Source organism: Epargyreus clarus, unplaced genomic scaffold (genome assembly GCF_041222505.1).
Source record: "Epargyreus clarus isolate Ecla_fem2 unplaced genomic scaffold, WU_Ecla_fem_2.2 ptg000007l, whole genome shotgun sequence".
NCBI classification, from domain to species: Eukaryota; Metazoa; Arthropoda; class Insecta; order Lepidoptera; family Hesperiidae; genus Epargyreus; species Epargyreus clarus.
Window position 1 is genome coordinate 87,918 of NW_027332215.1, and position 19,435 is coordinate 107,352.

Sequence of the window (19,435 nt, forward strand, 5' to 3'; positions counted from 1 at the left end):
TGGTCTCATATACATATATTTTTTTTATTTTAAACAGAAAATCTATAGCCACAATTATTCTTTGAAAACTTTTATCAAATCTCAAAATAATCTTATGCCATTTTTCTTCAAAATGACAATAAAAAAGTTATAAATGAAAATGTGTTCCCAAATTTTAATCTATTTTCGTCACCTTTGTTATTTTTGGTTTTACAACAAAAATTTATAGAATAAGACTTACGACGAATAGCTTGGCTAAAAGAGCGTGAAAACACTTTTCATGATGGATGAACGAGAAACAAGAGACCCACAGACTTTGATTTAACTTCGCACTACGCCCCCCCCCCCCCCAGACATCCAATAAATAAAATAGCATCCTCTGAATTTTTCTCAGGAGCAAAATTTGTAACATTTCTATGAACCATGATCATCGAGTAACAAATAACGGTAGTCTAGACGTAGTATTAGTTAGCTGCATTAGTTAACCTGCACACTTACTGACACGGAATCGACTTCTTTACACCACTTCTTTAGGTCGTAATTAATGCTTATTTATGGCAGGTTTAGACAGTTTACACTGTAATTTAATGATTGAACCAACCAATTATTTTAAATGTTTATAAAACTATAGGATGTCTTATCAAAAATAAAATGATATTGACTTATTATTGTAAAATCACTTCTACGGTAACAATACTAGCCATGTATCAGTTTTTCCTCAACAAATGTTTAAATATTATGTTCGTATTAGGTTGCTACAATAATAGTCTTACATTTATACATAAAGTTGTATAAAAAAATGAAACGTCAACAACGTATAATTGTTAACTGATATAAATTAACAAGCAAAGTATAGTGACTGTTCAAAAAAGTTAGACATAACATTGAGTGGTATGCAAGCGTCGGCGCAACATAAACGAAGGAAGCGTCGGTAGTCTTCGTGTAGATAAGTCAACAACAACATGTTGCAGTTGGCGGGTAGCGGCAGGCGGCGGGCGAGGGACGGTTTATCAGCGCTCGGCGAGCAGCGCTCGCGGTGACTCACGGAGCCCGAGTGCGCCGCCGGCGCCGCCATTTTACTTTACACACCACGTGCTGCTCTACACCTCCATTTATTGTTTAATACGACAAATTATCGAACAAATAATGTGCCTATCCTTCAAGGAATGAAGATGTTTAAGAACTGTCGAATGCGAGGTTACATCATCCAATCTACATACACACCTATTGTCAGACCTCACATTTTCAACGCAGACATAATTTTGAGACAATCCAGGAGCGTACCTGCGATATTTAGCCATTCTGGTCACGGGTGGGTGGTGGGTAGCGATCGATGTGGCTCACGCACGGATCGGATACACGGAATTGAAACTTCACAGTGGGACGAAGAGGACGACAGCTTCCGGTGGCGTTCCAGAAACATGAACCGAGTCGTGGCTGCGAAGAGTATTACAAATAGTGCGCAGAGCGATGGCGCCAGCGCGAGCGTCGCTGAGTGACTGTGTGACCGAGAGAGGAGCGCGGCGCGCGGGGCGAGCGACCGGCGCGCCTTCGCGGCGGCTCGCAATGCAAAACTGCGCCTCCCACGCCGCCCGCACCCGCCGCCCCGCGAGGCCCACCCGCGCCGTACTGATAAAAACTTACAATCCATTCACCCAACTCGGTACTAATTACTCTACTCTACGTCTCTCAAGGACAATGAATGCCTAGTTTTCGATTCACCTATTTACTCGTGCTACACTTTTTCATAATATTTTTTCTAAAATAATAACTGGTACCTAATTGACTGGTGACTGGTAATAAGAATTCACGTGGAAGTTTTTAAAATGTAGTATCGGTATACCCGGTTAAGGAAAAGTTTATTGTATTGATTCTTACTTCTGAACATAACTATAGCGAAAATAAAGTAAAAATGAGATAAATGAGATATATTCAGTCATATTAAATGAAAAAAATATCCAACAATTCAAATATTCAACAATACGAAATGTATTTAGAAATAATAATAAAGAAATGTATTTTATTGTTGAATATAAATAACCATCTTTACCTAAAAGTATAACAAAACATTATCTATTTTATTTGATAATTATCATTTGATAATCATTCAAATGAAAAGCCATATATTTCCTATAAATAATAATAAATTATTTATGAATGAATTTATTTATTATAATGACAGACATTGCTGATAAAGATATAGTTCGCACCAAATTATAATCCGCTCTGAAGTTGTTGCGAGCAGGTGTAGTCATACAATTACCTTGGCGACGCGATTATTTCTAAATTCAGAGCGGACTAGTAGTTTTACGCGGACTATATATATACCCGACATCGGAATTATGTTAATCATCAATTGACATAGCCTTAGGATACAATATATTGGAATGGTCTATAAGGCTTATCACGCACTGCTGTTGGCTTTTGGCTTAATTTTATTTCAGTACCATCGTGGATTTCTGGCAAACAGCATGTATCGTGACGTAAGTTTTATCGCTAGGACCAAAGAAGGACGGGATGCGGTTAAAAGCAATGCGTACGCCACCATTCTATTACTACGAGTATGAGTCATAAAAAAGTAACTATTTAAGTTTAAACCAGTCACTGAAAAAAGCCACTAGTGCGTGCACTCTTACTTTTTTTTTTAAATTAATTTATGATAATTTGCGGATTATTAAAATGGATACTTTCTGGACTGGTTCTACATTTTGCTTGTAAGGCTCTAAAGTATATTACTTATACCATGGGACTGGGAAGAATTTATTAATCACGAATTATATGAATAGAACTAACCATCAATACAGAATTGTTAAATATAAACAGACGAATCGACTCAACATAAGGCAAGACTGAATCGACAAATACAATAGCTACAAATTCCTTTTTCTGTACTACAATGCCAGCTTTCATACCGACAATAGGACCAGAGAAAAAGTGGTAGTAGGTAAAGCGTAGGGTTTGAAGATAGTATAATCCTTTGTGCTTCGACTACGGAAGCACCACCACAATCAACAAATGCTATTATGTGCACATATTTTTTTTGTAGGGTTAAGGTACTTTGTTTCTACCATTTGTTGTTAATTCTTCTTTTAGTTGCTAGGTACTTTTATTCAATTTTAGAAGTTAATGTGAAATTTTTGCAGATAGAAGGTAATAAGCGAATGATCATAATACAATTTTAGTTTCTAAAGAGCCGACCGCCTGCGAAAAAAGCCCGCTATTATTACCCCTAATAAGATTGATAAAAACACAAAGACGACCCGAACGGAAGAAGAACTTCCGGAGGCGATATTTCGTTCGATAAGGTATAAAAAGCTTGTATGTGCTGCAAGTTCATATAAGGTAGCCTGCAATCTGGTTAGCGAAGGGCACGCGCGCGCCACCTGCCGCCGACTGCAGCACCCGCTCTACGTACTACCTATATACTACTACTCGAACACAATATGCACTATAATATATTTGCTCCATTGAAATACTACAAATTTTAGTCCCGAGCTAAGCCAGAGGACGCGATTCAATTTTTGATGTGAAACATCTATCGCCGCACGTAAAACCGATTTCTGGCGTGGCGACGCTATACGATGGTATATATATACAGTCTATATGCAGTAGTGTGTACGGTGTGGCGACGCGTCGCCATGCGCTATAACTATTACCGAAGTCACTGATTAAACGAATTAAGTAGTCACGATTTGAAATAAATTCGTAAATTTTTGTATTTAATGAAAATAAATGTTTATTCAATAAATAGTCATCGTTATCTGGAAAAAAATCGTAATATTTTATTTTATCATTATGACATATTTAGTTCCTATCACAATATGTTCTTTTCTGCATATTACTTTTACAAAATAATGTCGATGTTTCACATTTGCCAGGCGTCCCGTGACGGCTCACATTTTTTGGATATCAGAGGAGGATTGTCGCCACTTTTATAGGGTTTTCAAGCTCTATCAGGATAACTATTAGTCGCAATGAAAAATGGTTAAGAACAATAATTACAGTGCCAAATTGAATTATCTACAACTTTGAGTTTATAACTTTTTGTCGTAATATGTATGGTATAGGTGGTAGAACCCTTTGTGGTTCGACTCCGGCGGCACCACCGCCACACCTATTTCTACCTAATAACAGCAGTGTTAGCCGCTGCTGTGTTCCAGTTTGAAGGGTGTGGTAAAGGAGACAGACTTTTCCGAGGCGTTCCAGCTTAGTCCTCAGGGGTAACGGCGCATGTGTGGCCGACCTCAGATAGGAATATCTAATCCTATCTGGGGTTGATTACAGATGTCCATGGGCGGCAGTAGCCACTTGCCATCAGGTGGACTGCATGCTCGTCTGCTACTCTTATATAAAAAAAAAAAATAAGGAAAAGATGAAATAAATAATAATAAATTACAAATAAAAACTATAAATATATATTTGAAACTGCTATCTGAATTCATTTTTACGTAAAATTACTAATAAAAACTTTATAAATAATTAAAAAAATGTTTCCAAATGTTAAATTTTCCTATTTACTTTAATATCGTTGCCTGGGATGGCGGCCGAGGAACAAATGTAGCGACCCCATTTTTGATTTAACTTCACACAAACCCTTCCCACTCTACACATCAGAAAAGTAATTTAGCGTCTATACGCTTAGGACCAGAAATTGTAACATTTTAATTGACTTCAATGAAGAACGCTTATAATCAGTTGTCCAGATTTTTTTTACCCTATTATTAGGCTTTTACTAAGCTTTTATGAGTATTTATTAAAATTTAATGTATTTTTAAAGGAGCCTTTTCCTGCAGTTTGTCATGTATCATTATTTCCCAGATTTTGATCCTCAGAGCGAAAGATACTATCCGATAATGGAATACAAGTTGGCCTTTTTTTTAACGATTCCGCAATAGATTAAAAAAATCTTTAAGTGACAATATCATCTCAATTTATTTTACCAATATTTTACCCGAGGCTTCACTCGCGTGGAATCTGCCACATAAGTTTCGTGACAGATCATTTTAATATTAAAAAAATCTTAATAGTAAAATAAAATAATCTTAATAAAAAAAATTAATAACACAAAATATATATTTATTTCGTTACTCTTCAGATGTCTAACTTCAAAACTGACGGATTCCATACAAGCTTTGAACCCCTATAATATTAAGAGAGAAACTCTTAGAGGGTCCTTGAAGGAAAATCAACATTCCTTTCTTAGTGCTCATTTAAGCTATAATAGAATCTATCAGAAATTTTAAGATGCTAAGATTATTAGTTTCGGCTGTGCGTTGACCGCTAGGTGTGTCAGTCAATCAGGTTTACATTTTATATAATCTTCGCCTGTATGGTGTGTTTATAAAAAGTAGTCCTATGTCCTTCCCCAGGCTTTAAATTATCCACATCAAATTTCATAACAAACCTATTACTAAACACTGATTAATAAACAGACTATTAGCGTTTCATATGGTTTGTTGTAATACATAATTAGTATGTAATTGGAATAATGGACATCTGCAAGTAATTTATCTATGTATTCTTACTGCAATATACTCCTGTAAACTATGTTATTTGATTTCTTTCGTTCAGCGAAACCATGTAGATTTTCCCATTAAGAAACACGTGTTGAGACGTCTCATTACATCTAATTATTTTCATAGCTCAGGCTTTATTAGAGCTTTGCGAAACGTTAGACTAACGCTTTTGCGGCAAAATAGGTACTTAGTAAAGTTCAAATAAAATACTAAAATAATCTGTTTACTTTCTTCTAATATCTAAATAACTAAACTATATATCTAAATAACTAAAATTACTAATGGCGCTCCATTCAAGTCAATTATATCGTGATAACTATTCGGCCAAATTACTTAGCATGAAAGACATATAGTCTTATTTATAATTAGGTGTCCAAAATGTAAACAAAGGTGTTGACCTGTCAAGGAAATACGTTTCAAATGGTAGTTTCTTATTTTTGACAATATTAAATTAATACAACAATAATAAAATAATAATCTAAATAAATTAAAATCAATTCACATTTTCCAACATTAACTCAATTTCATTTCATATAGTAATAATAATAAAAAACAAGATTTATGGTAGAAAATCAAATTATGATAATGGTAAAACAATTGGGAGCCAAAACGTTTTTTGTGCCGCCATTTTTAAGTCTCGTAGTTGATATTATTCATTTTCGAGATCGTGTTCGAACTCAAATGTTTTCTAGTTTACATAATGCGTTTGTTAAATTTTTTTTTTAAATGTGTGCAGTTATTAAGTTTTAATTTTTTGTTCGAGTTTGTGAAACTTTCGTTTCTTGTTAATTTGGTAGGGTTTGCAATACCTGTAATCGTATTTTGACAATGACATTTTTTTGTTAGACTAAATTAGAGCGAGTTTAATACTTTAATACGAGTGTGATAAATATATACTTAAAAATTTCATAAATATACTAAAATTTGCATTGCAAAATATTATCTAATTTAATTAAATTTATGGTTCACAATTTTGGTCATAGTGGCTTCCATATAAAAAGTACGTATTTAATAAAAACTTTAGGATTGATTATATTTTCAATAAAATAAGAGTTTAAAATAATGTAGTCGGCCATCTTGTCTAAAACGCTAATCGGGGAAAATGACGAAATTTTTTTGGCGTGTCACCGTATCGCTTGAACTTTTTTTCTATGGGATATGAAGCGCGACGTCACTCGCAGCCATAACACCCGTGAGCGTTTTCGAGCTTAATTCAAAATTATTTTAAAAATGCTAATATTTCCGTTAATACTGAAATTATTACCGAAATAATACGATTTTTGGAATCAGTAGACACGTACCTACCAGGGTTGTTGCTGATGCAGGTTTTTACTAGATCAGCGGATGCTGATGCTGATTTTTTCAGATTAATATCAGCTGATGCTGATATTTAAAAATACTAAATATAAATATATTTTATACTGAGGTATTTGTACGTCCCTTACGAGAATAGTCTTTTTTAACCAACTTCACAAAATGAGGCGGTTTCTCAATTCTACTGTATATATGTTTTTTTATGTTTGTTCGCGGATAACTTCGTCGTTTATGAACCGAACTGGATGATTTTTATTTTGTTGGAAAAAAAGATATTTCCAAAGTAGTTCCATTCCAAATAAGGGTCTTATGATGGCAGACCAGAGAAATCGAGGGAAACTTTCAAAAATAGTAAGGGCGACTAGTGCATTTGTAAAATTTTTAGTATGTCATCACTAAAAAAGGTAAAAAAATAATAATTAAAAAATTCAATCGACTTCCATGTCACTACAAAGCAAAAATCAACTGAAACAAATTTTGGCTCAGCACATATCTCCGAAGCCGGCGCTCATATTGAACATGCTGTTTACGCAGTTATCCAACGAAATATATTTAGCACAGACTTCAGAACCAAACCAACATCCACTTCAGCTACCCTCCACTCTGCAGTGACACAGAAGTCGGCATTTATTTGTTTTTTTTTTACAAAAACTACACTGTGTCGTATCTTTGTTCAATAACGAAATATTTGGTCATATTGCACTTTTCACTGGATGTGGCATTATGAATTGAAAACATAATTCTGTTATTGATTGATTGAACTATGATCGAAAGTTATTGATGTCTGACCAAATTACGTTGTCAATACAATCGAATGATTGTTTGATGACAACTTGTGTTTATAAACTTCTGTGATTGGCTAAAACTCCACGTGATTTAAGCTCGGTCCCGTCTTCAACTAACACGTTACAATTTCAATATCAGCATTAAATATCAGCATCTTTTGTTACGGATGCGGATGCTGATGCTGATATTTAAAAAAAAAGCTGATAATCAGCGGATGCTGATGCTGATATTCGCAACCACCCTAGTACCTACATTATAGAATCGGGGTTAAAAATTTGTCATCATGCCCATTCTACGGTATATCATCTTTGTGTTACTCCAATGGTTTAGGCAGCGTACGCCAAGGTAACTCTCAGAGGCCAGATATTTTCCTACTTAATTGATATGTATCGTTATATTACGACCAAAATTACATAAAGTCATTACAAATTATAGCCTATGTGTTATTCCAACGTATAATCTATATTACTGTAAAAGTTTCATGAAAATCCGTAGAGTAGTTTTTTCGTGCAAACTTATTCACAAACTTTCATATTTATAATATTAGTAGGAAGTAGGATATTTAGTTCAAATAAATGCTCTTTTTGCTTTTACACCTACATATATGCAAGTATAGTCTAAACATTTTAAACACCAATTTAATATTCATCACTACCACTTTTTGTTATTAATAATTTAAACAGTCAATCATTTGCACAAGGCAGTGATTAAACATCTAAATTTCTAAGAACATTTATAGTCTAGCCGTCCAGAGAGGTATCGAGAAGAGTGACAGTTGAACATGACTGAGTGTAGACATAGGTGTAGTAAAATATGCTTGTATCGATACTAACATCTGAATATAACTATAGCGTAAAGAAAATATAAAATGAGATTAATATACAGGGTGTCCCGTAAGTACCACGACAAACTTGGGGAGAACATAGGTGAGGGTCTGACCTCTCTGGGAAAAAAAATCCTTAGTAAAAGTATAACCGTTTTTGCACTATCCATTTTTTTATATATTTTTTTTCATTCAGCACTGTTCAGCTTCTTTCGTTAACTGCGTCTATAAATTTGGTGATGCAATGTTTATTCTGTTAAATACTATCAGATTGTTGGTCTACCTTATTGGAATGTAACCATATTGGAATGTAAAAATTGGTTAAAATATGTGAAGGGACCACGAAAATATTATAAATAATATTGGAAATATTTTTAGTCTGACTGTATATTTGCACGCCTTAAAGGTAAAATAAGAGGAAATAATACTTTGTGTTAACATCCATTGTACCTTATTTAGCAAATAAAGATTATGATTATGATTATGATTATGAAAAAAAGGGCTATTTTCAGATTTTAGCTGTTACAATTTTTTCCTCAATTGTGACTATTCGCGGTGAAAAAAAAATGTACTTAACTATAAGTGCACATTACCCACAAAATATGTCTAGTTGATAGAAATTTCAGAAAGGTACCACACTTACTATTTAGAATTAAAAAAATGATTTTTTGGAACTGATCTGATGATGGAGCCAGCAGATGCATGGTTAATTTCTTAGTAAATCCTTCAAGTTTAGTTTAAATTTGGATAAAATTGATAAGAGATCTACCATCCATATCCTAGGTTCCATCAACAGATCAGTTCCAAAAAATCAAATTAAGGAATTATCATTCAAATTACATAAAAATATACAAAGTTTCACTTTGAGACGACATTAAAACGTAGGTAAAAATTGACTTAATAAATTGTATTACTTTGTTTGCTAGTTAATTACTTAGTTGCTTTTTTACAAATTGGTAGTTACGGGACATCTGTATACAACAATAAATTAAAAAAAAATGTTTTTATTTCTGAATATTTTTAAACATCTTCATCTACAAGTACCTATAACAAAATATTTTCGATTATATTTTCAATCCTAATAAATAATAAAAAAATCTTAAAGTCACATATTTATTATTCATAATTTATTGTTTTTTATTTATTTTATCTTAAAATCATTAAATCATTATAAACAAAAACATGCATACTGGATACTGGCATGTGCACCATGAACTATCGAGCTATTTTTTCTTACTTTCTTTATTTAAAACTGAAATTCAAATGCGGTCATTGATTCTATAACGACTTAATAAATAGTTAATTTGTTTTATGTTACACCATGTCTTGCATAGTTTTAAGATACTTACAGGCTCCATGCAATTTGGAACGTCTTCTATATTAAAATTGTTGTAATATACTTAAAACAATCAATAATGCAACATTTTTAAAAGGGTCATGGGAAAATCCAATAAGTATGGGACACACTAAAGTTGGGACTACTTAACGCCAATGCCGCCAGATCAGGCCTTTAAATATATTAATAAAGCTTTTTAAAAGCTTTTGTCTTTGAACAATCGTAACATTAACATTATCTACAATCGCAATATTCTTAATTATAATTCCTTTAATTACGTAATAGTAAGTAATTTTAGTTGCAATATAATAAATAATAACATTTTAATATTTACAGAAAATACGATGACACGCGGCAAATATAAGAACAGCCCTCTGAAGCTCTTTTTTGGTTATGTATATGTATATTGGCGTACGCGAACACAAGCATTGGGTTATGACTGTGTGTTGCGCGGTGTATATGCTTTCACCGGCCGAACCGGTCGCGTAGAGGACACATTCGAGGGCGAGGGATGGGGCACATTGTTCACAATGTGACCTTTATTTGCACTTCAATTGCACGGATCTTTACCACAATGATTATAAATTTATTACACAGGAGTTTTGCTTGCACAAATAACATTATATTCATACAAATTCAGTGTAAGCTTTTCAATTGAGTGAGTATGGTGGAAAAAGTAACGAGAAATGCTCAGCGAAGTAGATTTTGATCAGAATCAAAACTACAAATTTGTAACAAATTCTATTATATTATATATTTCTACAACTGGGCATGGAACTACTTCCATTTCAAAACAAACACATTCTGTATTATTTATTGCATCATCAGGCAAAAATGAGGTGTATCTTTAAAAATTACAGCATATTATTAGTGTTTTAAAAGAATTAAAATACTGCCAAGTTAGAAGTTATATATCACTTAGGGTGTAAAATGGCAGATTGTTGGCGCGAAATAGCAACACGTTTAAAAAGTAAATTAACCAAACCTATCGAGTAGGGTATCAAAATAAAGGAAATTAAAAGAAGATTACAAAAATATATGTCTATATCATTTTCGTCATTCATTTTCTTTTCATTAACATGTATAGTCCACGCCAAACTGCTAGTAAGCTCTAAAGTTGTTAAGGGCAGGTGTAGTCATACAATTTGCTATGGCGACGCGATTCAATCCTATATTCAGAGCGTACTAGCATGACTATGTACTCTTTTTATTGATTTTTTTTTATAAAACAATTACTTTGCGCGATATTATTTTACAGTGGATGTGCATTTGCAGTTGATATTTTTATTTTTGGCGACTACCTTATTTTAACACCAAAGATCGTGTAGAACAGCATATAGGTGAAGAAATAATACAATAACTCGATTACCATATGCAATTGATTGCAAGATTGCAGTTATTGTTACACGTTCAAGATATGTCCAAAAATGCAATCCTTGAGTGGAGTACTGTGATTCATTTAAAAACTGTACCAAAATACTTGTTACAGTTTTTAAATCAACAGAAATGGCCTACATGTATAAGATATATATACAGGACGGATCGGAGTGTATCTTAGTTCTGAATATACATTCAGTCTGAACTGAATGATAAAGATACAATAATCTGCATACAAACCGATATCGTATTGTACATAAGCGAAACACATACGATCTTTATTCGCCGCCCATTGTGCCCATTGGCTCAGATTTTGCCCTGATACACGATATTTGCTCAGACCAAAACTATCTAGCACCCCTGGAGTAAGCTACAAACAAATGTTTAACAGAGTGACAAACTAGGATTTAGCTTTTAATCCACTCATAACATCCAAAAAATAAACTGAGTCTTATGAGTTTTGCACGCTCAGGACCAATATTTGTAAGATTTGTGTAATTACATAAATATTATAAGTCCATTGAAATGTTACAAATTTTGGTCCTAAACTTGCAAGTTAGAGGAAACAATTCAATTTTTGGGTGTCACAGATGTTGGGCGTTAATCTTAATTCTTTAGCAATCTTCTTATTTGCGGGGTCGCAACTCTTGTCTCTCAGCCGCCATACTGAAAAAGGGTTCTCAGGCCTTAAATTGACATAATTTATCATTTTGAACGCTAACAGCCTTTCTGATTGACTTGCCATATCATTAAGTAACTCATAAGACGAGCATACAGTCCACCAGTCCAATAGTAAGTTGCTAGTGAAGGACATCTGTAATCAACCCTAGAATGGATTAGATATATAAGTGGTGCCGCCAGAGGGTTCTGCCACCTCCCAAAAGCGATCCTACACGTTTATCCGCGACGCACATTCTCACTACCATTTACATTACGATTTAATATTATATTTTTTACACTATTTCATAAGTTGTAACATAATCAATTAGTATGGTAACGTATATAAAATGCTTATTTAACCAAACAATAAAGATAATTTACAAACAATTTGATCCGCCGTGGTAACTCGGGATTTTGGTCCTTCGAGCCATTATTATTTTCTTTTACTATGTACTTATTGCAAAGTTTTACAAAAAATAACAAAAAAACATTTTTCCTTGTGACAAATCAATGCTAGGCGAAAACATTGAATGCCTTTCAATTAAGCTGAATGCCTTTCGATTAAGCTGACGATGTATCTAGGATGCCTATTTCCAAATGAATGTTATTGAAAAAAATCTGTTTCTTTTAATCCATTCCATGTAGTCTTCCCATGCTCATTTTGATTGGAAAAAATATTAAAATAATCCAATCAAAATAAATTCTTGGTTACACAAACACAATATCCTTCAGAATGCTCCACGCAATACTATGATTACCCCCTCCCACACCATCCCACCTCCAGCTACTCAGGTTGCCTAAACGGACATTTAAAAATGAACACTATTTTTTAATCTACCGCGGAATGAGATGCCATGGCTTAAGCTCGTCGGGTTTTCTTGAAGTGAAGGAACAAGTCGAGCTAATAATTGAGCTACCTTTTTTATATATTCATACCTTACGATAAGGCAGACGGGCTTCCTGATGAAAAGCAGTTAAAGCAGTCTCTATGGACATTTTGCAACACCAGACGAGTCGCCAATGCATCGCCGGCTTTGGAGGAGAACTATTTTTGTTGTCGTAGCGCTCAGGGAATACTTCAGAAGGAAATTCATTCCAAAAATGACCGCTCAAACAGGACCGTGGAGGACCGCCACGAATCCAGTTGGTGTGGATGGCACTTCATCCTGCGGCGAGTGGTGCGATGAAGGAAGGGCGACGTAGACACTGTAAAACCGGTAGAACACGCAGAGGGAACCTATGTCCCTCCGCAGGCTTAAGGGTTCTAACCGATCAGAGATCGCTGGATCATCGACGATTCGCACCGCGCGTTTTTGTACGGGGTCAAGCGAGTTAAGCTGGTATTGTGGCACCCCTGTTCAGAGATGCGGCAGTACTCCATGTGGGGCCTCACTCGTGAGTTGTCCTAAGTGAAGTACTTCATGACTCTGATCGGGACGCCCAGTTTCTTTGACACCAACTTCGTTCCAAATGTCACACGCGATGTCAACTCTCAGGATTCCTACACTTTTACCAACGGTGAGCGGGGTACCTTGGAACCTAGGAGCTATGAGGACTGGGGATTATTATGGAAACACGCAGACAGAAGTAAAATATTGTCCACTTTCCTTGACTGAAACTTATGTTCCCAACTAAGTGTTTAACAATTGTTCCACTAAGCGATATGGCGGAGGGCATAAGTGAGTTTGCTAATTCTAAATCATCCCTGCGAATCATGTCTTGTAGTAAAATATCGACCACAGCGTGCTAAGCGCCTGCGCCTCCCGGCTTTCGAAGGAATCTGCCTATAGGAAAGGACCGTTCTAGAACCACAAGTCACTAGAATGACCTTGCTTTAATACTCACTACTTCAGGTATAAAGATTTTTTAATGTAGAGATTCTGCAATTTTCCGCGTGCAGCCCGGCCGAGTTGGGTCCTAGCATCACTCTCATAGTTGAGTTCAAGATATATCAGAACCACTCATCCCCTAGTTAAAAAATTACTTAACTTGCAAAGTCGAGATATATGTGTCATGAATTCATAAGTAACATGGACATTTTCACATGTTTTTCATATATTTGGTGAACATAATTTGGAGAACCAGCTATTGACATGTAATCGAAGTCCTGTAACGAAACTGCCAAGTTCTCTATATCATCGGCAAATCATTTTTCAATGTTGATGCAAAGTTTGTCCTGACGTACCTATTCATAACACGATTGTGGTTATTTTATTAGTGCTCAATAGAGCTCCCCAACAAGCACTATACTTGTTTTTCTGGAATGTAAAGTTTTGAGCACACTGAGCATTTTCGGATTGAGAACTTTGCACCTAAACCCTATAATTAATTAATTTTCTGTCACATTGTATTGTAATAGCCTGAGAATGCAATTTTGTTTTATGGTTGTCAAGGGGGTTGGATTCTAACTCCACAATATAGGATTTAGGTTTATAAACCTAAAATAAATCAAATCCTTCATCAAGGGTTATTCCGTATCATTTGTCGCAAATCGTCAATTTACAATTATGTAAAAGCAATAAAATGATGTCGTAGTATTAGACCTATCCATTTTGTAGGATAATACACAATTGTAGAATGTTTGTGCTGGATGTAATAAAAGATTTCAGCTCTCATCCCCAGTGCATCCGATGCGTGACATATCTAGAGTTGTTATTATTGTACATAGGATTATATAGTTGCATAATATGCGTTTTTATAGGGTTTGTTATTGCATTTAAGTAATGTTGCATACATAATGTTTATTTCAGAAGTTCAAGGTAACTAACAAGTGTATTTGCTTATTTGCCGGAATAAGTAAAAAAATTCAAGGGTCATATTGAAACTATCATAATCCTTAATCTACATTTACCAGCTATAAATTTATGGTTTGCTATTAGCGCATATACTTTTATACGAAGAACGAAAAACGTAGGTTAATGACCTGGGTTTTTTTATAAAATTTAGTTTTAACTACCGAGTTAAAACTGAATGGTGGTTCAACAGCTCTATAACATGATAAGATCGATCGATCCGCTTTCTTAATCTTTGGCCATTCCAAGCTTATATCACTTCATTCATACAGTGCAACCCTCACTATTTGCATACTTCCTTACTAGTTATTCGAGGTTAACGCCTAAACGGCAAAATTTATCTGAGGGTGCAAATTGTAAATTACAGACATGAAATAAGATTCTATTCCCAATAAAGACGTAGTATCGTCAATTTCATTCTCTCTTCATGAAAACTTGTAGCTTTCCCATAAATTTTGCTTTATTATCATTCTAACAAAGAGAATGGTTGAAATGGAATTTTCCTATATTTACTAATGAAAGAAACCTTTTATACTGAGAAAATGAATCGTAAAACACAATAACATTTAAAGGTAATACAGATCATTTTATGCAATATTAAACTGGACCTAAAAATATCCAACATATACGTACGCTTAGCGAAACTGTGTACAAAAATGTAGCCTAAGACGCGTTCCCGATATCCGGCACCGCCTAAGAACAATTTCTCTACGTATTCGTCCCAACTTTTTTTTCTCAAATCATAATGGAAGTATCAATTATTTTAATAACTTGTCGTTTAAGATTCATATACAAATACATGTCACCAAATATTTTATGATGCTACTACGAACCTTTGATCGTGATGATCCTCCTGTTCGAAAATTTGATCATGATCCTCTTGCGAGAGGTTTAGGTCTCCAAATTGCTGCTCCAAGGAGTTTGCCATTTCACCGGTAAAAGGGATTCACGAATGACGCACAAACGACACAATCACCACGGAACTGGACCGGCGCCGGTGGATGCGCAACACGCTCAGCGGGCGGGCGGCGCGCGAGCTGACTCACTACTGGCGGGCGGCGGTCGCTAACGCAATGGTCACGTTGGCGGTGGCGTTGGCGGCGGCGGTGGCGGCGGCGGCTGGAAGGACGGTGGAGTCGGCGCACACGTGCTCGGGCTAAAGGCGCGGTGTTTATTTTCGTATTACATAATACGATCGGAAGCGGGCGAGGCGTGGAGGGTCGCGAGGGCACGTGTGCGCGGTGCGTACGGTTCGCAGGCTATCGAGATCGCTACTCGACTGGCTGGTGTGACGTGCGTGACTGAGCCGGCTGTAGACGCAGCCCGCAGGCTCGGTCCTCTCTCCGTCGCCGTACACTATTTCGCGTGGATTTGTTTGAGAATGCGCGCGCGGGGCGTGGCCGACTTGAAGCCGTGGGGAGCACGCCGCGCCCTAGTGACGTGACGTTATCGACTACTAAACAAACGCTTCATCGACTTAGTCTTAGTCTAGTAACAGTGTTAAGTAAGACTAACAGTTCTTAAATCGACACAAAAATGTCCTTTAGAGTAGCTTCACAATAAAATTAACCTCAAATGAAAGTTAGCAGTATAGGTGAGTATAAAAGGCAGTTTATTACCTACATGAAAATGAAGGTAGACTCAAAGTTTGACTTGTAACGTCTAATAATGTTCAAGAAAGTAGGTATAACAGGATCAGTACTTGAGTGCATAACTTTATATGATATTTCGCGCAGCTCCTTGATCAATATAATTTGATAGCAATTCTACATATTTATGTAGAAACCTGAATAAAACACTACCTTCTTCCGACTTTCTTCCGACTCCTTTTATAAAGATTCCATGTTCTGACAGCACCAATACTATGATTTATAAAAATAATATTTTTTTATAAAAAAAAAAACAGAATTCAGGTACTTATCTCCAAATAAAACACTGTTCATCAGATTAAATAATAACACTTTAAAATCAATCCAGCATTATTTATTATCAGTTTAATGAATTAAAACAAACGGCTTATTTGTTGTTAATTTTATATTTAAATATTGAAAATTGAAATATAATTACTATCTTTGTTATTATATATAATTTACGTACAAAGCATTGTACATGGTACTTTTTTTTCTTTTTACAAATAAATCAATATCTGTAGAGATCTAAATCAGTGTATTGATACTATGTTGATATTATCTTTACAAGCATTTTAATTCCAAAAAAGTAACTCCAAATTCCAAAGTCTATTATATCCTTGATTAGCTCGATGTTCTTGACATTCACGTGGCAACGAAGCCTATGATGAGCTTCGGCCTAAATTCTTTTTCAGTCGAATGAGTTTCGAGGATCACGTTAGTATTATTTTATAAATAAAGCAAGTATTAACTTGACACATTTATTGAATTCAAACGATTTGCTTTTGCATAATTAGATAATATTTATATGATATGCGAACAAAATATCACTTTCTGAATGTAATTTAGTTTTAATTTATTTAGGAAATAAAAGCCATATCTTCTTTGATTACAGAACTTGATTTTGCTCTTAATGACATACCGTTTGTTTTTATGTGCGTTTTAAGAAGAATTTATGTTTAAAATAGTAGAAATTATTGTAGGAAATTTCAATTCCATTATTCTTAGAGTGCATATTAAAAATGGATATATTTATAGGTCAGTAAGTATTTCTGAGATATTGAAAATATAATATTTGAGAATATTGGAATCAGGACGGTGTAATCACAGGACCTGCATTTTATACCGCATATTATCGACAATAGATGGAAGGTCGTGGGTCAGTCACTCACTACAGCGGCAGCAGTTCGTGAAGTATATTCGTTAACGGGTCCGTGCGGCGGCGCCCCGCGGGCCCGCGCCCATGCCTTCACGCTCGTCCGGGGCCCACGGAGGGCGGTCGCTCGACACCGCCTACTTCGTCCGGTACAGGCGGCGCCCGCCTCGTGTCCCGCTTCACCTTCGAGCCCCAAGCGACCATGGTACCGCTCCAAGGAGAGAAAACGCCCTTCAAATGGCCTACAAGCCCTCGCACCCTCCACCCTCAGCCCCCGTCACACCGCCACCGTCACCGTCAGTCGAAAAGCTGCGTTAACTCGGCTGACCTTTCGCAAACAATTTCATCGAAGTCTCGTCCTATTACTTCGCAAGCGACAGAGATTAGAGCACCGATAATAAAATTATGCCGGGGCGAAAGTACTGCGGCAGCGAAGCATAATGGAGAGTACGAATACTATACGGAGCGGCACGGTAGAGCGCAACGGGCGAGCGCAGCCAAGTGAGTGCGCGGCGGCGCGGCGGTGGTGAGCGCGTGCGGCGCCGCGTCACCGCGTGATTCACCACTTCGCCGCGGCGGCTGCCGCGCGGCCGCCTGCAACGAGTCTGCCGTCGTTACAATTCACACATACGGCCAAGCACACAGTAGAATGCACAGTGGAAGATTCGGCGAACTGAGCCGCCCGCATCCCGATTAGATTACAATCATCGATACATAAAAATGTATACATTAAGTATACTAGTTGCAACCCATAACATTTATCGCTTAATTTTTGATGTGGGTAAATTTATTATTACCTTTAGCAATGCAGTATAAATTTCAGCCTTCCACTCTCTAGTGGGGCTAGGGCTCGCATCCAAGAATACAGAGCGCCTAATTTTTTATCAGAATATTAAGTACGAGTATTTAAGAAACGCTTAAGATTACCAGTAGAATTTTATTTAAGTTAATATTAATTTATTTTGAAGGTTTAGTACGTCAAATGAAGACTGCTAAGATTACTCCTTATGATACGCACAACATGGATTATGTTACGCAAAAATCATCGTCTGATGACCATACATCATCTTGATTAGCTTCAACGTAGAGTAGTTGGAGTTGCCCTCATGTGTTGAACATTTAATATAACCTTAAGTGTGTTATGCAATGATTGCATTATGTTCTATTTTCAAATTTCATAAATAATTAAGATAAATCTTACAAGGATATCGACATTGATGTTTTATACTATAGATGGGCTACGTGCCCACTCAATGATATTTAAAACTATGGATATGTTATAGTCCGCGCCAAACTGCTAGTCCGCTCCGAATATAGAAACGATATCGATATGCTATCGACTACGATCGCTATAGCAAATTGCAGATATTAGCGGGATGAAAATAGCGCGGGACCTTCCCGGCACCCGTCCGCTGTCTGCTCTTGCCCGAGTACACATCAGCATTAGTGTGCCCTTACGTTACGCAGTAAACTTAGCTAGTTAGCTAACTAAACCTGTGCCGCAACTTCAAGAGCGGACTGGCAGTTTGGCGCGGACTATACCCTTAAAAAATGATGCACATCAAAAATGTGCATCATTTTTAATTTTACTTACATAGCACTAAATAGACAAATATTCTACAAGGGACAGCTATTGGAACAATATGATAAAAAATACAACTAGTGTTTTGACATTACGTTTCAAGTTTCAATCATACATAAATATCGACGTAATTTTTGCGTCTCTGTCACTTCACTTGTGGAAGAATTACGTTGTCTCTTTCTTGTCAGTTACGTAATCATATCGGACCAAACACGAAAAATAATCAAAATATAGTCATTTCTCCTCATTTACTTGCGATATGTGATTCCATAAAACTTGTTTATTTTTTTGCATAATTTGTGCACTTATGCATACATACGTGGCAATTGGGTACCTACTTGACAGTTATATAAAATATGAAATATGTTCGATATGATAGCTTATAAGTAAGCATAAAATTATGCAATATTTAGTTTAATTTTTAAGACATTCTAAATATTTTAATTTTTAAATATAAATTTTAGATTTTTATCTGTGGATTGCAAA

At 35.7% G+C, this 19,435-nt stretch overlaps 1 protein-coding gene across 11 annotated transcripts in view; it reads right to left on the bottom strand.

Moving 5' to 3' along the window:
* Nucleotides 1-19,435, bottom strand: part of Imp (IGF-II mRNA-binding protein) — a 98,048-nt gene that overhangs the window by 22,441 nt on the left and 56,172 nt on the right. For 2 of the 11 annotated variants that reach the window (XM_073074252.1, XM_073074249.1), the window contains exon 1: nucleotides 15,417-15,935. The exons of 5 other annotated variants lie outside the window; for them this stretch is intronic. In XM_073074252.1, the coding sequence (XP_072930353.1) occupies nucleotides 15,417-15,511 (95 nt within the window). In that variant the 5' untranslated portion in view covers nucleotides 15,512-15,935. Of the gene's footprint in view, nucleotides 1-1,263; nucleotides 1,495-15,416; nucleotides 15,938-19,435 lie in introns of those variants that run through there. 4 more of the 11 variants (XM_073074253.1, XM_073074246.1, XM_073074254.1 and 1 more) reach the window with 4 other exon arrangements.